Source organism: Argiope bruennichi, chromosome 4 (genome assembly GCF_947563725.1).
Source record: "Argiope bruennichi chromosome 4, qqArgBrue1.1, whole genome shotgun sequence".
Classification (NCBI taxonomy): domain Eukaryota; kingdom Metazoa; phylum Arthropoda; class Arachnida; order Araneae; family Araneidae; genus Argiope; species Argiope bruennichi.
In genome coordinates this window covers 4,013,161-4,035,991 of record NC_079154.1, presented here as the reverse complement: position 1 = coordinate 4,035,991, position 22,831 = coordinate 4,013,161, and the positions used below count along the sequence as shown (strand labels likewise).

The 22,831-nt window shown below is 31.2% G+C and overlaps 1 protein-coding gene across 4 annotated transcripts in view; it reads left to right on the top strand.

Annotated features, from left to right (window-relative positions):
• The window catches only part of LOC129965482 (rap guanine nucleotide exchange factor 4-like), a 612,559-nt gene that overhangs the window by 560,463 nt on the left and 29,265 nt on the right, over window positions 1-22,831 (top strand). For all 4 annotated transcript variants that reach the window (XM_056079391.1, XM_056079392.1, XM_056079394.1 and 1 more), the window contains 6 exons: window positions 8,247-8,365; window positions 8,464-8,701; window positions 11,058-11,241; window positions 17,072-17,217; window positions 20,658-20,734; window positions 21,713-21,780. In XM_056079391.1, coding sequence (XP_055935366.1) covers window positions 8,247-8,365; window positions 8,464-8,701; window positions 11,058-11,241; window positions 17,072-17,217; window positions 20,658-20,734; window positions 21,713-21,780 — 832 coding nt within the window. The remainder of the gene's footprint in view (window positions 1-8,246; window positions 8,366-8,463; window positions 8,702-11,057; window positions 11,242-17,071; window positions 17,218-20,657; window positions 20,735-21,712; window positions 21,781-22,831) is intronic.

Sequence of the window (22,831 nt, the reverse complement as noted above, 5' to 3'; positions counted from 1 at the left end):
TTTTCTGATTTACTTTGTTATATTAAGTAGACCAGGGACAGATAGATAACGGAAATTAAAAAAAATGGCTCAAGAAAGAAGTTCCGAGGTATTTACAAATTGACCGTAAGTTTGGTATTAAGTTTTCAAGAACAAATCACAATTTGTAAGTAAATAACAATAATCTTCTTGATTGTTCCTCTTGGCTCAGTGTTTCGTCCCATTCATTATTTGTCTTGGCAGATGCTGATCACTATTTCAGCAAGTTCAAATGACTTGAACTTGTTTCTATATTTTTATAGTATGTTATAAAGTTGTTATTGCTCAAAACACTTTTTACAATTGGCCAGAATTTTAGACATGACAGGCCGCCTTTATTAAAAAGCAGGAAAATAAAACTGAGACATTTATAGTGCTTACTTATTTTGCTTACGAGTCATACGAATGCCGCGCCACTTCCATAAAATAAGGTACTCTACTATGATTTTATTTACTGACTGCCTGTGGATTGAATCAATTGATTTTTAATTTTGTGGCATAACGATAACAAATGGATCCGGAACATAATTATATTTTTTTCCGCCCAAGTTGTTAATACTTATTTGATAAATGTAAATGATGACCAGAATGTGGAATTTATTTACCCTCTCATCCTATTTGGGTTTAAAAGTGACGTATACACACTTAGTCTTCACTGCAATCTTTAAGCCTGTCTCCCTGCATCTATATTGATGTTAACGCTGCACCATTACTCTAATTATTCTTTGATATTTCTAATTAACCTCTTGACCTGCAAATATACTTAACGTCTTAATTAGATGATATATCCTATTTGTGATAATTGTTATTAATTCCTATTATAATATAAAGGTATTTCAGAAATTGAAGTAATTTTAAGCGGTTTTTGCATTTTAAGTTACTTAGTACTTTATATCATCGCAGATTTAAAATTAAAAATTTAGTAATTCGATGCGCGAATCAAAAATTTTTATTGTATGTGAAGGGATCATATTTTCACTTCCTTGTCACAAGATATTGCCATATGACAGTTATTAACATTTTGTTAAAGAGACGAACGTGGTTATTTGATTAATGTCTCGGTTTCCAGAATAGTGTGATGTAAAACCCATTTTCATCGCAAATGCATCGGATATGTGGTTCTAGTTCAAATTCGTGTGTTTAAATAATTTTGCTACATTGGTGAGTGAATAAGGAAATTTTGAATTGCGAGGGGGTTTCTCAAGTGTCACCCTTGGCATCTAACGGTACTAAATTTTGAAGTCTGGACGAAATAACCTCATGCATTTTCAAAACGGCCAGAAAATCAACAAAGTGTATCTTATTAACGAAAGAAAGAAGGATAAATACCCTATTGGCATTTGAAGAGGAAGACCGATTTTATTTTCAAAATCCCTGGAGAGGGTCGAGTTAAAACTGATATCTTGAGATTTCTTTTAATCGTAATGTGAAGCCGCGGTGACCTGGTGGTAAGGTCTCGGCCTCGGGTTTCAGGTTTGGGACCCGATTCCACCGAAGAATCGTCGTGTAAATGGGTATGGTGCACGTTAAATCCGTTGGGGCCAAACGTCCTCCCACTGGTAGGGTGTGGAAGTTTGGGGAGGGGAATGCCAGTTCAGGTGTCGACCTCGTCATCTGAACTAAATACATTGAATATTAATATAACTAAATTAAACTTTAATCGTAATGTGAAAGTTAATCTGTATTAGTATAGTTTATTCTTTTTTATCCATTCCCTTTCATATTGCCAATATAAGCTAATGTTCGATTTTTACACAAATCCCGAGACAAGCTTTAAGAAATAGAAACCATTAAATGATATTACATTAGAAAATTCCGTGGCGTTTTGCATTTTATTCATCATCATCGATTTGATACAATCATCATATTAAGATTTTATTTATCTCCATTTGATGCGATTGCTTTCAACACTTTCACGGTTTGCGGAAGTGTTGTGCATTTCATTTTCCAGAGGATACACATGCATTGATCTATATAAGAAAATAATATCTTGACCTCGAACTCATGAGCTGGCATCAAACTGTTTTTTAGTATTATTTCATGAATAAATAATCACCTCGGATCAGTAACCGTATTAAAATTAATGTTTCGCAGCCGGATTCTACGATATTAATTTTCGGTTTCTGCTTGAATCATTTCAACTCGACAACTGATGTCGACATTAGAGTATCTTATTTTGAATATATATTCGTATAGGAAATGGGTTCATAACAAACTTATTTAGTCAGTATTAAGTCTTTCATCTTGATATTTAAGTAAACTTCTACTAATTACGAAAGGTTTTGTATGACCAGAATGCTGATTGTATTTTTCTGATATTTTTAATTTCCGATTTTATCTAAAATTTAAATACATGATAGTTAATCCACTTTAGAATTGCCGAGTACCCTGATTGAGCTCCAAAACCATTCTCACACCTCACTTATTAATAAAATTCCGCAGAACTGTGAACAAATGACTTTTTGAAAAGTGAAGTGGAAAGTATCTATACTAATAATCCCACTCCAAATTTGAAACCACACTTGAGGGAGAATTTTTGAACTTAACAGATTTTTCGCAATGGAATTTATTATTAATTTTAATTTATTCGCTACAAAATTTCCAGAGTTCTCTTATGTCAAATAACGCAGTAGCCTATTTTAAAAGATATCATCTTTAACAAACAAACAAAATATCTTCGTAAATTTTATTCTGCCTGTTTGCCGTATAAGGAGGTTTTAATTAGTTTTTAAAACTCTTTGATTAAATTTCTTATTGCTGCATCACGTTTTAAATGAGGTTTTACGCATGCAAATAATAGTTATGTTCAGTTGAATAATCTTATGAAAATGATAGATTTCGAAGTTATTAAGAAAAAAAATCACCTAGAAGTTTTCAAAAACAATTTTGTGAATAAATTTTTGTATTCTGATGCACAGTAACTTTTGCCCTTTGTTTGAAATTATTTATTGTACGAAACAGTTTATTTAGCATAACGTAAATAATAATAATAATAATAATAATTAACTGCCTTTCGTGATCAGTCTGCTCGTCTCTAAAACTGGTTGAATTTCAATTTTTTTTCCTTTTATTCATAGATTGGTCCTAAAGGTTTGTCGAACGAAGTATTTTTAAACTTCAAATTCAGATAGATTTTTATCCGTATTGGAATCTTTTCGCATATTCTATTCAATGCATCTATTCATCTTTATGCTATTTATGGATCCGCGATCTCACCCAAAAATCTAAGATTTATTATGAAAGAGGAAACGATTCAAATTCAAACAATACAATAACTTGCGTTATGTCTTGAAGCGTGACCGTAGAAATACAATATCAATGAAATCCTTTTGCATCGAAGCTGTGAGTAAACTACCGAACATGTTATGGAACGTATTTAATAACTTATTTATATCCAGTTCATATTTATTTATAAAAGAATTTCCTTAAACCTTAAAAAAACAGTTTGAAAATATATATAAGGGAAAATGGGGAAGCTTGAAATATTATTATGAAATGTTTCAGATTGAATACATGTATTTTAGAAAATATTTCATTTGCTATTCCAGATAGTCTTTCAATTAATTATTTTATAATAAATTAAAACACAACAGGATAAACGAATCTCGTGAATGAAGATCTTTAAACTAAAATGAACTCATTCTGGTATAAAATATAACGCATTTACTCAAATGAATCATTGAACTTTTGATTGTTCAACAAGTATTCAAATCTTACAATTCATAATTAAATAAATTTCTTTATAAGTGATATATTATTGCTTTCATCGTCATTCTGATATGTAGAAAGTGATAAAATTATTTCAGAATTAGCTTCGTTCTCAGTTTATATGGTTTCATTCTTATCCCTTTAAGGCTCTGTGATTTTATACTCCAAAGCAATACGAGTTTCTAGTACTTAAACGATTTTAATTTAAAAGAACACACACACGAAAAGATATAATTACTGTTTTCGTGTTACGAAATTTGGCTTATTTTGAAATTTAAAATTCAAAATATATGATATAAATGGTGTGAAATTATAAAATACTAATCAACTACATCACGATTATTTTTATAATTGCAAGAAGAACTGGTTTGAATTATGATTTCGTAATAAAGAGTGTAATAAATACATTCAAAATTTGAAAGTGAGGAGCGATTACGAATTCACATAATGCCAGACTCATGGTAAACTCAAATGTGCATTTTATTTTGTATCTAACTGCGTATGGTGTTGCACAATGCTGTGGAAAAAAATCGCCAGTTTTCCTTTTGCAGGATGCATTATGCATTCCGAAATTAAATAAGAGTGGCACATTTGGCATGTATCATGTGATCACGAAGTAACTCCATTGATAACAAAAGTGGTGCAGCATTTTGTTGAGAAACGAAAAACACCGGGACTTGAATTTGCACAATTCGATTTGTAAAGATCCAAACAGCAAAACTATTAAAAACTTTTTTGTAAAAAGTCATTAAAATTGTCATTTTTTCAAATATTTTTTTAATTTCTTAAAAATAAGGGATATAATTACATATTTTATATTAATTTTTTTATTATTATTACATTATTTAAATAATACCGTTTATGATGTGTTATTTCATCACGTGTTTTTCAATTTTAATTTGATATAAAATATTAAAAAAAAAGTTAGCATTCCAAGTGTGTTTATATTACCCACAACACTTAAAAAAATATTCTTATAGCACGATTTACTGTAAGGGCAGTTTTTCGTCTCTAGGAAAATGTCAAAAATAATTCACTTTTGGACTTAAGTCCAAAAAATCGAAATTCGTCAAACTCCATTAGTGAAATGTTTTGATAATTACTGAAATAGAAATTACAAAAAAACACGAGAATTTTAAAATAAGCCACTTTTTGTCTTAAATGTGTCGAATTTCTGAAATCAAACGCTTTGATTCTTTACCTTATTAATATGAGGAAAAATTTGTGAATTTTCTTGTCCCATTATTCAAATAATTATTTAGATGAAAAATACAATGCTATGCATAAAATTTTGCATTATAACCAGCATCACATTTATTAAAAAATGATTTTTAAAAATGTATTGTGATCATTTTCAATCTTAATTCTTTTCTAAATTTTTATTAAAACTTAAGATCTATTTAAGAGGACTTCTCAAATTTCCCCTCGGCGACAGGAAGTAGGACATTAATATGTTTTGTTACATTCCTATCAGTCAAATAAATGTGGGAAATTAGAACTCGATAACTAATTTTTTAAAAAAATCAACTGAATTGCAATAAGTTTAAACTCCTCAGAAATCTAGGGTGAATTACTGTTGGTAATCATTCTAATAGAATCTTTGAATATTTTTTGCTTCAGTTTTAACATATGTCTTCCTTTCTGATGGTAGATTTATGTGATTGAAATAACTTTTCGTAAATGCGTTTACGACATTGCAAAACTGTTGATATCGCTATAGGGCTGAAGAAACTTTCTACCTTATGTGTGTGTTATCGTACAGAATATATTTTATACAAATTACTATTGCACTTTCATTTTATTTTAGATTTTAACAATATAAATTTTTTTGTCTAATACTCTTTCGATTTTTGTCTCGTTGAAATGGCAATTTTTTATGCATTTAACACATCATTTTAGTCTGTAATACTTCTAAAACAAATAACAGATATCTTTCATTTTCAAATTTATACAAAACGGCATCTTTTTTTTTTTGAAGTAGTCACTTTATTTATCCTTCTAAACTTAAATTTTGGTTCATTTTGTGTGTTCGTCCTTATTTTGGGCAGAGATTATTCGAATCTCAATTCGCTATGTGATCATATAACAAGAGACACTTTTTGCGAATTGTGGCATTTACAAATTTTATTAAATTACCTTACATATGAACTGTTTCATAATGCAAAGTAAGTTAATGTAAACCAATAACTTATTTTCGTGGCAAGAGGTTTCTTTTTATTTTCTTTTGACGTTTATTAGAAAGTGGCACAGACAGTTTGATTCATTGACTGACAATACTTCTAGTTCATAAATTACAATATTCTTCCTCTGCTGAAATTCGCAAAGGGGGGGGGGGATGAAGCTCTTGTAAACTGCATTTGTTACTACGAGTGTGTAGAATGGAAATGTCCATCATCCCATTTATTTAGCAATACAGATCCGAAACATGAATACTTAAATTTATATACATTTCTAAAGTACTCATTTTTTAAAAATCTGTGGAACAGATTTTTTTATGTCCAATGCTTTAAAAGCTTCTTTTTTAGTCGAAATTTGATTGTTTTTTCTGTACGGAAATCAATTATTGGGTTAATGATTAACGGGCATTATAGCATGAATTTGCTAAATTATCCTACAAATTCCAAAAATTATTGAAATTATTTTATTGATTTTTTTCCCCAATACAATTTTGTGGCTTAAAATTTTGTTAGGAAGGGATTGGATGTTATTATTTTCTGTTGATTATTCGATACATTTTATATTTAAAAATTGACATTCTTGGAATTGAATTCTAAGCCGTTACCAGCCGCAGTTTCAATAACGTTTCAGTTTCTCAAATTAGTTCATATCATTAAAAAGAACTTCAATGTATGAATGAGATAAGACAGAGCATTTGCAATGTACTTAATCTGTTTCTTGCAGAATATTAATCCTTTGCTCTCGGATGATGCCTCTCACTCGCCATTCAAGGCGGTACATCATTGTGACGTTTTATTTATTATTTTTTTTAATTTTGATTTTTTTAAAAATACCTAAAGAATGTTCAGAAAATATAAATTGATTTTTCGATAAAATGTAGCTTAAACTGTACAAAATATTTTTTTTCATAGCAATGAGCAAGTCCTTGTGTTAGCTTAATAATTTTGCATCGAATTACTTTTACGAGTTCAAAGAGTTAACAACGACTCTACAATTTACGTAAAATTTTGATTCATATATTTGATCCAACATTTGAGTTAAATAATTTGAGACAATTTCTGTTATACAGTGTAGTGAACGTTTAATCCAGTTAATTTGTCCCAACATATGTTTGAATGATCAGTGGATGGCGGAAAATATCATTGTCTTGTTCCGATCTGTTTATTTTTTCATATCCCAGTTTTTAATTATTTATCTGAATAATGGAGGCAAAATGAATCGTGTCGTGTATCCATCCGTTCCACATAAATGGATGACTTGTTACGAAGGTTCAATTTCCTTTTACTCGGATGTATAAGAGGGACAATTCCCGCATCATTTTCCAATTCGATTGTGCGGCTCTTATATAAGAGCGACACCGCCAGAATATTTACCAATGTACGATTTTTAACATTGGAAGCTTGTGGTTCAAAGTCCCACTACACGGTGCAGCAAACTCTTGCATCCAGTGTAGAAAAGTGTTCGCAGTATCATGTAATGTCAGATTATTATACCATGATATCACCAGAAAGGTTAAAAGACCTCACGTTTTGCTTTAATGAAAGGCCGTTTAGTATGGTTGTAGTCGGTAGCTGCATGCTGTCTAATCTAATCAGATATCATTATCATTCGATTAATGCTTATTTACTCCATTGTGTGTTAACAGTTATCAGTAAAGTATTTTACTGTTTCCTAAAAGATCAATTTAGTTTAATCCAGAATTTTACAAGTTTACTATATAAAGAAATTACTTTTAAAAACATCCATTTTTTAGAAATTATTCGTCACTGATATTTTTCTATTAAGATATACGAGATATCTATAATAGTATATCTTCAAAGATTGGCTTCTGTGTTGAGTCCAATGTCTTCACTCCACTCTTGAATTGTAGAAACTGAGTGATTTATTTGTATAATGTATGAGAGGGAGGCTGAGCTATTTGGATCATTTGCCTGCACACTTTTTTAATACTGATTAAAAGAATTTTAATTAAAATTTGTTTATTTTTTTATAATTTATCTACAAAAATGTTATTTACTTCTTTAAAAATGTTCTAAAATAGTAATATATTGAAATGATAACCTACCCAACACTAAAGAAACCTTGTTTTTCATATTGGACCACAATTTTTTAAAAAGTAAAATAAAGTTTAAGTCCAAATGTTTTTAGTTCTTACATAACAATATAAATATTGATTATAGTATATGCCAAATAGTATATGAAATCGTATGATTTGTATCATTTCTCTTTCTTTTTTCGCACTGTGGCAACCTTTTTCCAAGCGAAAATATGTCAAAAACATGTTAACAAATATCTAATAATTTCACATTAGGAAAGATTGATTTATATCTGCCTTTATTTAGGACTTCCATTACAAGATGATTGCCGGACAGCGAATGGTAATGTGCGGTCTTTTTCTCCTTTGGGGAAAAAGGATTCCCTCACCCCTGATGGACCAAATCCAGCTCTTCCCATCACACAGGTAAATCTCTTTTTTTTCTAACATTTGCCAAATAATATTTCTTTCACTGAAATTAACCAATCGAATGTGTGGAAAATGAACTGATGTCTTGCTTTCAGGAACCTTCTACAGCCCTGTCTCGTGCCGGTTGGGTGCTGCGGACCCTGATTTTATGTCAGAGCCCCCATCTGATCCGTGACAGGAAGTACCATGTTCGTACATTCCGAAAGTGCCTGGTAGGCTCCGAGATGGTGGATTGGCTCATGCACCAGGGGGCGATCTACGTCAGGATACACTCCCGAAGTCAGGCCGTCGGGATGTGGCAAGCGCTGATGGAGGAAGGCGTCATCTCACATGGTTAGTGGCAATGTCATTTTTCGGATTACTTAACTCAGACTCACGTGATATGCGTCTTATGTGACTCCCCCGCTACATATGCAATTGTAATAAAGGCATCTATTTTAAGCCGAGTTACGACGCCCGTGGCTTTACGGGTTCGATCACAAATCTACCAACAAACCCATTGTTGGACCACCCCCGTCTCTGGACGTCGGTCGGGAGCTCTCCGCAAATTGTCGGTAAAATGAACAGACATCAAAGAACCTCAAAAACCCACAAGAGTGGAGAAAGAGGAGAAAATGTGCCTGTCTCAAGACGCGCAAAAGTCGTCGGAACGGGGTTTTAGAGAGCACCACAGTCGGGAAAAAAAGGAATAGTGTGCCCATGTTTTATTTTAAGGCCACTTACGATGAGAGACTGCTATTTACCCTAGTTATAACAATGATGACAACCGTGAAAAAATTATTACTCTAATCACCACTACCGAGGTTTGTCTGTCTGTTTTGAACAAAACGACAAAAAAAATTTATATTTCTAAGACAAATTTGGGTAATCTATTTAATTAGATTATATATTTTTTTTGTCTCTTAATAGAGAAGAGGTAGTTTAATCCTTCTTTGCATGATTTTTTTGTGAAATAAATCAATGCGATATAATTCTTACCTAGGTTAAAGGTTACATTAAGAAATCCTAGTATAAATACATAATATAAAATAATTATAAACAGTATGATCGAAATATCCATCATCATGCAAATTTACATGTTAAGCTCAGTACAAAATCCTCAATGTCTCTCTATTCTAAATTTCTCCATTCATTGTCACTTTTATCAGCAAAAAAAACTCAGATTAGTTATAAAAATATTCAAGAAATCACAGGTTTTTTCCAACCACAACTAACAGCGAAACGACAAATTCAAACCCACTATAATGATTGCGACATTTGATTTTTTTGACAGCTATGTTCCTTGTTACGCAATAGGTCGTAAAAAAGTTGTTTACAACAACCAATTTACAATACACCCGTTTTCAGTACAATTTTTGTTCTCTAAATGTTATGATGGAAATGTCTATCATGCAAAGAAGGATTAACTTGTGAGTAGGTGCGAACCATAAGTGATTTATACGTCACCCAAACGTGTTCAGTTAGCATAATAAGTTAAATTGTCTTCATGAATAATTAATATTTTGGTAGTTTTGGACGCTTAATACATTACATGTTTGTATTTTCCTGGTCATAAATGATGAATAATTTTTCTTTTCGTTATAACAAATTTGCAATTTATTTCCTTTTTATGCAATTTCACGTCTTTTATCTATTGCAAACATAACTCAATTGAAAGGTTTAATAATGCGTAACACTCAAAGCGTAAAACTCACGAATAATCATCTCATAACGCAGAGCTTTCCCGACTATTCTGATCGCCTTATCGATAAATAAACGATGATAATAAAAGTCATCATCACCCTTTAACTGCAATCGATTAAGAAAGTTTGAGTTATTTCGTATTATCGAAAAGGCAAGTTCTGATTAGAGAAGTCGCACTTTTTTGTTTGTAAATAAGTACAAGCGGCGCATGTTTATAAAATTCTTTATGCGCATATTAACGCTTTAATGGCCACACTTCTACGCAGTCAAACGTCACCAGTGGATGGTAATATTTTTGAAGATTTAATTTGAAAAACTTTATGTAAATTCACGAAATAATTGAACATTTGCGAACATATGCATAGTTGAAAGGTGTTGATGTGTGTCAAGCGCATGTTCTGTGAACGAACATCAACATTTGTTCTGGCTATCACACATATATTGTGTGAGCGGTATTTAAAGTGTTAACACCGATTTTGAAATCGGCAAATTTGATCCTGAAAAGTATTTACGGTATTCTTGGCATTTTCTATCAAAAAATGGAGGGCTTCTTTCTTAAAAATTTAATTTTCTTGCTTTCCAAATAATTATGGATTATAGCTTTGATTATCAAATTATACCATGTGCAGCATCATTTCTTCGTGATGTAAAGAATTCCAATATTAAATTTATGAGATTATTTGCTTTTCAAAAGAAAACTGAAGTTTTTTTTTGTTGTTGTTGTTGCTTTGTGGTGAGAGGAATTAAAGATATTTGTCACACTCGTTTCGTAGTACACTTCATTCGTTAACTATTTATCTCACTGAAAGTTTCAGCTGCAGGGAGTGTATAAAATGACAAGCTAATGCTAGCATTAGTAAATATTTATCCACTGTTTACCGATACACATTTATTTTTAAACTTCTTTTCATAGCCTGGCATCGATTTGTAAATCATAAGACGGGTGAATAGATTTCTATTTACATTCCAATAAAAGTCACTAAACTTCTTTTATCTTTTCTTTCAGTGACAAACGAACATCAGTTTAAAGACAAATATTTATTTTACCGATTCAGGGAAGATCAGCAAGAAGTATCGTCCACCCCAACAGTGGAAGACAGACAGCAGGCCGAAACGGAGCTACCTGAAGTTTTGGCTCATCTGCTGCAGCTTGCGCCGGATGCGGTCTTTCGAATGATTCTGCGGAAGCCGTAAGAGCCGTTTGAATTTATTTATAGTGATACTTATCTATAAACTCTATTTTAATAGATCTATATCCGCTTTCTATATCGGCACATTGCAAAAGGATTGTCGACATTCTATTCTTTTGAATTACATTGAACTCTTTCAAAACAAATTAAATTCATTGTTCGGTAACTGATTTTTATTTTCTTGTATATGAAGTATAGGGAAAGTACTATCGTCGTCAAAAAATTCGAACTCGGAATGTTAGAAAATTTCCAAGTTTTAGACTTCTCTGAGTTCGAAAAACATATTTTTGAAAAATATCTGCGTCTCTGTCTGTGACAACGGTAACTCAACAATGCTTTGAGTTAGACGGATGGAATTCAGCCTTCAGTCTTTACATCAAATGTGTAGATTTCTTTCGAATTTCGAGCAACATTCGGAGGAAGTCTGTCTGTCCGCTGTTCGAAAGTAAATGAACTCGATAACTGCAAAACGAAGAGAAGTAGATGGGTAAAATTCTGAGCAGAGATTTTACATCTATAGTGTAGACACCTGTCCAATTTTGGGTCAAATCAATCAAACAGGGCATCCGCAAATTTGTACTTTCAGAAGCGTGTAAGCTCAACAACGTAATGACTTAAATGTACCGAATTTGGTTTTTGCTTCATCTGTAGCTCTGTGTCAATCATTTGGAAAAAAAGCACCTAAAACAGAAATTCACCTTCATTAGAGAGTATGCGAGAAAGTTTTGATGGGCCCACTTCCGCTGATTGCCTTGAATATCGTAAAATCTTTAAATAAAAGAACATCAAATATCAAACTTTTCTCTGCTTTTCAAGGATATCTGCTGGATTAGAATGATTCGAATCCCTTTAATTAAACCGATGGCTATTCCTTATGATTCTCAAATTATAATTTAGTTACAGGATGGTCAGAAAAAAACGTCCACGAACGATAAAAAAATAGATGAATAAATATGTTTTATTCCACTTACATAAATATAGATAATATGAAATCGCAAGTTTGATATCCAAAGTTTGAACGATTTATTTACATTAGTTTTTGAGAATATCTTAAAGTAGTAGTTTCTTATTGGGGCGCTTATTTCTTGTCACCCTGTATATCAAAATATACTAGAAATGAAGATGAAATGGCAGAAGCGTTAAATAGGCTTGTCATAATGCTTCAAATGGGTGAAAAACACCTAAGCTGTGATACTGAAATTCATAAATCATTGTTATAACTCTTATTAAATAATCTTGTATCTTAAATATTGCCACTTGACTCAAATGGAATAAATTAGCATGAATAGTATTTACTTCATTCTGGAGATAAGAGAGGGCTAGGTATGAGATATGTCATCTCCCCCCCCCCCATCTAAGTATGCATTGAAATGATTCAATCCGCGAAAGCTATCACAAGAGCTTCTTTTCTTAGATTTTGCCGCATTATTAAACAAAAATAATTTTAAAAATCTTGTTCAATATGCAGCTTGATCTCTCTTAATAAATGCTTTTCTGCGGATTTTCTTCTACTTATTATTAATGAATGCATGGAATTTATATGCATTTGGATTTCGAAATGCATTTAATTTACCTCTTGGGGCTCCTTGAATACCTGTTTACATAAAAGGTGCTGTGAAATGAAAACATAAAAAAACGCCATTGCTATAAACAAAGAATTCCTTTAATTTAGAGTTGAAAGTCAATATTGCATTCTTTCTTTTGTAGCTATAAACTTAAATATTCCAGTATTTTGCATGATTTATGCTGTCTATTGATTTCAATGTAACTTCTTTCATCATGAATTTTCAGTTATTTTTCCATTCTTTATTATTCCATTTATTATTTTGAAATTATGAAAGCTTATTGAATGGTTTTCCTATTTATCTTCGATAATACTTTTTTCAAGACTTCCTAGTGAGGACAATCTTTGATGGAGATTGTAGGAAAGCAGGATATGTTCTGGAAAGAAAAACTTGTCTGAAAAAATTTCAAGTCCAGGAGAATAGTTTTAAATAAACACCATTTATTCCGTCAATGAGATATTCGCAAAAAAGTAAAATAAGGAATTACTTTAAATGAAGATAGTTCGTTGAATTTTGTGGATAGTTTTGTTTCCTCAAAGACATTGCTTCCTTTTGAGGAATTATGATTTTTTTTTTTAATTTACGCCGTTTCATAAAAATGGAATCATTCTCGATCATGATTATGAGATTGACATAAGGATGCGGATGGGCCATTCTTATTTTTTATATACGCATTTAATTAAAGCAGAATGGCGTTTGAAGCGATTTATTAATACAGATGAACGACATTTCAAAGTAACATTTTAAAACGAAATTCTTGATGAGGCACTTCCGTTTTTTCAAAGCTTTCTAATAGTTAAATATGATTTTAATTCGATAAGGTGTTAACATTTTTGTTTATGATAATCTCCGAGAAAAATAGCGACGCAGTAGCTCTCTACTTATTCATTTCAGAGACGAAAATCAGTGGCACATGTCTAATTAATTAGCCGTCTGCATTTGGAAGCACAGGATTTTGTGCCATGGGTGTCACTTTTGCGTCATCTTTGATTCGGAAACTAAAGCGTTGCTTTGAAGGTTAGAAAACAAGAAACAAATCAATCTTCATTAATTTTACGAGCATACTGATGTCATATTTTGGATCCCAAGGGAAGATCCAAAACCTTTACAGTGTCAGTGTCGTATTTGTTTTAAAATAAGCAAGTCATTTTTATTTAATACCAAAAGTAACTTTTTATTCACTGCGGCTCAAAAAATCGCTGAAGGATGTATACAGTATTAATTTGACCATAACAAATAAGATTAATTTGGCATTATTTATGTTTTTTTACCACTACATGTGATCTCATGTTATTTGATACGCTAGAAATGAAATACAAAATAACTGTATCGGAATGATGGCAGAATCTATCATCTGTTGGCATATTCTTTAAAATATGTATTTGCTATAGCCATATACTGCAATTATGTTTCGCATTTGAATTTTGATGTTATCGAGATTAGTTTTCCCTTCCTAACCCCAGATGGCAAAGCATTCCCGTTGTCTTGAAAGTTATACAGAAAAGATTTCTTGTTTGCTTCGCTGTCAAGAAAAGTAAACGTTCACGTGGAGTGTCAGCGATCAGTAGCTCGTGAGAAAAAGCAGAGCAAATTTATTTTAACATCATGCGAAACCCAGCCATTTGCTTGTGAAATTAGCAGTTTTATGAAGAAACTAATTTTATTGATTGGAAGAAATATTCGTAAGCATATTATAGAATTGCTTATCTGAAATTGTATAAAAATAATATGTGGCTCGATGTGAATAAATGGATGACTAGTCAAGAAAACTGTTTCCTAATTTTTCTTGCGCAGAATCTTCTATTTTATTTAAAAAAACAGAAGCGCAGGGTAAGTGCTCACAAAGAGTGCAGAAATACTTTGTTAGGGAAAGGTACCTTATTGACAAATTCGTAATGGAAAGTTTGTTGGCTTTAAAATAAGTGAGCTTCGTTTATTTTCTATATAAAAAAAATGTCAACAGCAAAGCAATCGTTTATAAATGCAGTTATGATTGGCATACAATGATGTTTTTAATTATAGAAAATTTTATAAGGATAGCGTTCAGCGTTCGGTTTTGTTTTGTTGCTCTTCAGGTTGTTAATTGTATGACATGGAATGATGAATACTGAAAGTGGTAAATATTGTTAAATGTCAAAAGCAAAAACGCTGGAAAAATCTTTTAATTAAAGACGGGGGAAAAACCCCTCTTTTCAAGATGAACTTACAGAAAAACTTTTCCTTTCTTTTTCTAAGTAATTAATGGACTACTAAAACTTTTCATTTTTATCGCATACCTTATTTTTCACTTTTGGTGAAAAAATTGTATTTAATTCTTTTTACAACTTATATTGTTTACAACTTTTAATCTTCAAATATGAATGGAGGATTTAAACGTTTTGCGGCCTTAGGCAGTGCGCCGCCCGTTTACTGAACTAGTCAGTTTAATTTTCCATTTCAATACATTTTTATCTAAATCGCCATGATAACGGCTTATTTTCGAGTAATTTTAAATTTAATAATTTTCTAAAAATGTATATGAATTTATTTATTCAGTATTGCAACTTCGTTTCTGCTACCCTCTTCCTACCAACATTTTTAGCTTTAATCTAAAAAAATGATTACCTATTCATTCAAAATATTGTGCGCTGCTTGCTACTACTTGTACTTCATCTTTTTGGTAATTGTCGGATATCATCTCGAACAAACGATGTGTTTTTTTGAGACAATCTTTGGACTTCTACATAAGAGCAGAAATGCAGATCATCCAAGCCATGTGTCATCGATCGATATAAATGGTGGTCAAAAAGAGTAATGTCTGGAGAATACAATTATTGGAGTTGAGACCTCCCATTGTAGCATTTGCAAGTATATCTTGACTAGTCTTGAAACTTGTGAGCGAGCATTGTCATGCTGCAGAATTTCCTTGCTTCTGAATCATTTTTATGACTTCGAAGCGTTTCGAAATAGCTTTTGGAGTTACTCCCAGGGATTTTTCCAATTCTTGTTGCATTTAGCAGGAGTTTTCATCGAGTAATGCCTACGGAATCTTCGAAAAATTTTCTCTCTTCCATCGCTTTTCCGGTCTTCTATGTCAAAATCTTGAAACGTTGAAAACTATTCATGGCGTGTTCTTTCACTAAGAGACGTTTCCATAAGTACCTGAGAGTAATCGATGTGCTCTTGGCGCAGTTTTCTTCATGTTGAAACAATCGAAGCTTCCATGCAAATACCAAGAATTTGACTCGAAAACTGACGTCTTGGATCGAGAATAAATTTATGTTGCAAACTCAAAGGCGGTAATGTCGCTATGTGAACAGATGTCCATGCTTACCGTGCTACATATCTCCCGACCGGCGTTTACCATTGCCATCTATCGAGAAACGACGTAAGCAAAGTTGTACACATAATATTTATCTTGACATATAAGCCCATCCGTATTTGTACACAAAATAAGTGAGCTGAAGTTCGGTGTTTGTAAATACTCCAATTACTGAGTGAATGTTAAGCTAACAGGAAGTTGGTCTGTTATTTATTTATTACAAATGCCCAGAAGATTGACTAATGGCGCCATTAGATCTTCCGCCTTCCAATATTTTTGAACTTTATAATAGAGACACAGAGAAAGGAGGCAAAGCCAGAGCAGATTTGATTTTAACCAGGGTGCACCGCGTAGAGGCATGCTACATTACCCCTGATCATTTGCAATTTACAAAGTGTTAAGTTTACTGTCATATTTTATAGTTCATAGAATTAATTTTTTTATTGATTCATTTGCCTGAAAAGTAGACTAATAATATTTGTTTTCCCCCTCTACAATCCAGTGGCCTTAGGTGCTTTTTATTCTTCCTAGATGAGCATCCGCCTTTGTCAAATATGCATTCTTTTTTTCTTTAAACTATTCTGTATGAACGCATAACGTTTGTGAAATAACTTATATAAAAGATAAAAATTTTTTAGATTAAGAAAACTTATTCTGTTTAATATACAGTACGCCCCGATACTTCATTATAATATAACCTATTGCAGAAAATTAGTTTAGAACCAGGAAGAGCTCGTTGCCATACAGCGAATTCTTTTAAAAAGATTGGTGCAATCTATAAATTAATCTAACCCTTGTTCTGGGCTCTCTTTAAATCCCTATAGAGGTCAACGCCCTGGCTAAACACGCTGATCACGGCTTGCAGCTCCCATAAGGCTCATTACAGTTGTTCAACAATATGTGTTATTTAGCTGTCTTTGATCATACATCATGTATGATGCCTTAATTTGATTGCTTTTTTCAGATCCAGCGAGAGGACTGAGGAAGATCTGGAAATAATTTACGAGGAGCTACTTCATATAAAAGCCTTGTCCCACCTGTCCAATAGCGTGAAGAGGGAGCTAGCAGGTGTTTTAGTGTTCGAGTCCCACCCAAAGGCTGGAACAGTCTGTAAGAGAGAATAATAGATTTCACTTTTAACTTCTGATCCCTTTAATAACTGTGCCATTAATTTCGTTTTGTTCACACTTGTAAACGCGTAAAGCATCCAATTTCGCATCTCCGGTTTCGGAGTTATTAATAAATCAGCTGCAAATAACTTAAACATATGAGAAAACGCTGCGATAATGAGTTGCAATGCATTATTTAAATTGTGATGTTCCGAAATATGTGCAAGTTTAATTTTAATTTGTATTTAAGAGCTTCTTTGCATTAAATATTTATGAAACTTAGACATATCAGAGTGAATAATTCAGTATTATTTAAGGTTATATTAATGTTATCGTAGAAACTTTTTATCAGAGCAATAAGTGAGAGATTATCAAGAATGAATTTTGCTGAAATAAAAAATAAAAAAAATTATTATTATTCCACTTTGGATGAAAGGTGTGAAGAGGTGTGAAGAGATAATTGTTTCCAAAAAGTAGATTCAGTTAAAAGAAATAACTATAGGTTTTCGTTTCTGGATTTTTAATTTGTGGATAAGCTTTTATAAATACTTATATACGGGATATATTTTAATATCCCGTATATAAATATTTATAGAAGCTTATTTCAAATATTAGTTGAACATTAAAAATGTATTTGATTTTTCCTGGCAAAATTACTTTAATCATTGCATAACTATATTAAGTAAAGTATCATCGGCTTTAAATCTCTGAAATTATTTTGTTGTTAAATACTGAAATATGAATTGTAAACATAAGGTAGATGCTATTTATTATTGAACAAACATGCTTGTGTAATCTTTCATTTCTTTTTTTTTTTCATTTGTTTTCTTTCTTCATTTCTAAAAGAAGCGGAGTTTATTTTGCAGTATTTTGTCAATTATTTTTTTATTATTATTTAACATTTGTTAGAAGCATTAATTCACGTGAAAGAAGCTTTTTGATTATTCTTTCGCGCTAATGATTTCGAAACTGAAGATTTATTATGAATCCGATTAAACTTGATTGATTCGAAATCGATGGAACACGAAAACCTGATTTATCTTAAAATTTGAACCTAGGCATTTCTGATTGATAATTATAACTGGAACGAACGACAACTTTTTATACCAAAAATTACAACCAAGATTTATTTACAATATTTAACTATTTTCGTAGAAAACATGCAATAAATGATTTTAACAAATGCAATAACAATCATTACAATTTTTGAAAAACTTATTCTTTAAAATATCGCTAGAGAATAAAAGAAATGGTACAGCACATTGATTACAAATTCTACTTACAAAACTTGCTGTACTAATAAAACTTGCAAAATAAACTATGCAGTTCTCATTTAATGCATTCAGAAAATTTTAAAAGGCTAAACAAATTTTTAATAGTTTTCGATAAGGTTTTTCACTATAAAAATCCTTATGTGAATCAAGAATCTTAAAAATTATTCACTGGGTATCATTAAGGATTTGATGTGGTGTTACTTAACTCCATATCAAGAAAAAGAATTTAGAATATAGTTTTTTATGATTTTCAGTTTTAACTTCGAATTAACGAAAATAAATTTGGATTCTTGTATATTACTAGTTCAAATAAATTTTAAAAATTCAAACTTCCAAATAAATATATGGTTCTTATATTGAACTGACCCAGAATCTTTAATTATCCTTAAAGCATTTGATAATAGTGAAGGAAGAATAGACCCCATGCTCTTAGACTTATAATCTTTACGAACTCCATAATGTGAGCCTTGCTCGAATATTAATGATAAATTGGCTTTTTCCCATTCATACTGACTATAATCTGCTTCTGATTGTTTGTGCATGCCTCATTTTTATACTTAATTGTCATTGCATTTTATGTATTTTTTTATCTCATAAAAGAAAACAGTTTCTTTGAATTTTGTTCTCGAATATCCATTATTGTACTTTAACAACGAATGGAGGAGAACAGGGATATTCTGAGTTGTGACTAATGTAAACACAATCAGATTTAATGTGCAAACGGTAAACAAAAGTGAAGGGAAAGGGAACAGGTCAAGGTCAAAGCCGGCTTGCCATCGAGAGCATTATTCTCTGTGCATGCATTTATCTTTACTTTTTGTTTTAGCCTTTTTATTTCGTAAATATTTATCGTTTCTATACTGTTTTAAATAGAAGAAGTAATTCAAATGAGTTTACTTTAGATTGTATTAAAAAGATAGTGTTAAAATCAGTGTATATATATATATATATAATGTATGTGTACTTGTGTAATGATATTATAAAATCTAATTTAAATCCTAGTTAATTTCCTAATTTTTATTTTAATTTAGCCCATACTTATATAATTCCATAAATGTTCTCTTATTCCCTGATCCAATTCCATCTTTTTTATTTAATTATTTCAACACGAGCTCTGTAAAACTGCTGCAATCTGCAATTCTCAGTCTCCGAGTAAAGGGATAAAAATGTGGCAACCTAAACAAATTTTTTTAAAAAAATACCTGTAATTTCTTTATTTAAACCGACACGAGTAAAGAAATCCCTAACAGAATCTCATAGTATAAAATAATTGGGGATAAATATTTCGGTATCTTAAGCTCTTTTCGTTCTTGTGTCGAGCTGTACGTACATACCTTGTCATTTCTTGCTTGCACATAAATTATGTCTCACGGAATAAAATAAAAGCGAAGTTTAAAAATTTAACGTGTTTTCTCTCTCTTCCGCCACATAACTACGGTGCCCTGGTGGTAAGGTCTAGGCTTCGGAGTCGAAGGGTTTCAGGTTCGAGATCCGATTCCACCGAAGAACAGTCGTGTAAGCGGGTCTGATGCACGTTAAATCCGCCAAGCATTCTCCCGCTGGTGTGGTGTGGAATTTCAAGCGGGGGTATCAGCTCAGATATCGTCCTCGTCTTCTGGTCATTGTTCAAAATTACGAGGTCGGTCCCAAAAATTACCATAGTGTTCTTTAAAATATGGGATGTTAATATAACTAAATTCTCTTCGGTCATGAAATTGCTAAAAAAAAAAAAAATGTTTTTACTTTACATGTATACATATATAATAGACAGGATAATAATACGCAAACAAAATATGAAAGTAAAAATTAAATATAAGACCAAAAGTAAAATGAAAATCGAAGGTAAAATGGAGAAAAGAAGAAAAAGTATTAAAAAAACGCTTGCGAAGTGAATGCATAAAATACTATATTGCAATTTGAGGAACATTGTGGAAATGAATTTCAAGTCAATATTAAGAGCGAAAACTATTCCTTGTTTCCGTTTGTAACAGTTTAACAGTTCTGTTCCTTTCCACTTTTAATATTGATTTACAATTTAAAAATCATATAAACCACCTAAATATGTTTATTAAAAAATTCCATCAAAAGGATCATGCGTTTTAAAGTCTGAATAATTATTAACTTTTTTTTAGTGTTTTTGTTTTTATTCTTTGAATTCTTTTTCTAGTATTCAATCAGGGAGACGAAGGCAAATCTTGGTTTATAATTCTTAAAGGATCTGTCAATGTTGTGATATACGGAAAAGTATGTAATAGAAATTATTCATATATTGAATTGTTATTATTTTTTTTTTTTTACACTTTATGCTTAAAATGCCATTTATTCATATTTTCCTCATTTGTTTTATAATAACACGTTCCAGTACGGAACATTTGCTTTTTACTTTCAGTCATGTATGTATCCTAATTAATCTCATTATCTTAACTAATTGCCTCGATGGGGAATACTAAAGTTTGTAGCAGATTTCAGGTGTGGATTTCGAAATTATAAATGTTGAATAGCTTTGTTGCTTTTAGACTGGCAAGATGTTTGAACTGTCTCCTGTGAAGGATTATGAACAATCAAAATGTACATCATTTCCAGAGACATGGCTTAATATATCCAATACTTATTCAAGGATTTTGTACGATTTGGCTTGGCTTGATTAAACTAGCACCCGAAGCTATTAACAAACGTTAGAGTTTAGAATAAAATAAATTTATATGTAGGAGGATACTGTCCGTTTAAAAATCGTTTTTGTAAAGATAACTTTATCCAGAGTTCGCTGTAGCTCTTGTTTAAAATGCATGGTTTGTATTGTTTTTAAAATTATAATTAAAATTATTGTGTAAACTTTAGATTTCATTAAATTTTATTCTTTGATTCTAGGAATTTAATTTAGGAACATCCATTTTAGGATTTTCCGAAATGACATAAATAACTTATTAACTTTGCATGCAGAAGACGACAACAACAAAAACAATGATATTTGCTAGAATATTTCAAAACATAATTAAACAATAGTTGTTATTTGTTATTTTTCTCCACATTCGATTGATTTGCTGATCGAATGGACGCTTTTATAATAATTTGTTACTATTACTTCTCAAACGCGATTGCAAATAATACGTTCCATTTAACTTCAGTACAATCTTTAAAGAAAAAAAGGAAACGTTTTATTTACATAAATATTTTATTCATTATACTTTGCGACATGTAAAAATACTTCTCCTTACCTTTCAGGGAGTCGTGTGTAGCCTCCTTGAAGGCGATGATTTTGGCAAATTAGCACTGGTTAATGATGCTCCCAGGTATGCTTATCTTATAAGTTCTAGTAAATTGGTTTTTAAGTATAGAATTAAAATAATATTAAAAGAGCTTCGTCACATTTTTAAATGTTTTCATTTTGTGAAAATGTTAGTCTTGATGGATCAAACGAGTAAAGAACTGATTATTCATATTTTATCAATTTTATTTCATCTATTATTTTTCGAAAAAGATAATCAAATCTCAATCCTTTTTCTTTCAATTAAATAATTTTGTATACTTCAATTCAAAGCCATTGAGGCAAGAGGATTGTTTATTCTGTATCCAAAATGGTGGATCGCAATTCAATTTTTGAGAGGTTGCAACAATATCTTGAATGTATATATTATATGAATATATATGAATTGAATGTAAATATTATATCTTCAATGTATTTCTCCACCATTTTTTAAAATATGATGTAGTAAAAAATCTTTATCAAGCTACATCATGGTAGCAAATCGACAAAAAAAAAAAAAAAAAATCCTCTTTATGTGGTAACTAGCAATTTGTATCCGTTCAGATACTTCCTAATCAGAATTTCTTTTCGCTATTCGCTAATAAACTGACTAGATAATAAAATAAAGTCGCCAGATATTTACAGAAAAGTGCTTTTTTTTCTGTATACGGCAAGCAAAACTTGCGATCATTTTGTTTGGTTTATTATTAAATGAATATATTTCCCTTTAACACTAATTTGTTTTGTTGGCTTACTGTGTTTTTTAATGACGCTATAAAAATATTTTAATAACAAACCTGAGCTTAAAAAAATTGAAAAGTGCATATATTAGTTTTTTTTCAAAGAATTCTCTTTATGTTTGAGTAGGTTTTTTAAATATTGCTCATTTCTTTCAGCAAACAAAGAGAAAAAAGTTATGATTCATTTATAGAGCGATCAAGTTAAGCAACAACGAAATAAAACGAATTGTTTTGCTTTCTATTTTGATTAAACGAACCACCCGTATGGCGGGATAGGATATGTTAAAGATTAAAACGCAGTTCGAATATCACAGAGTACTTATGATGCGCAATATTAAAAAGGAGCGTTTGAAATCC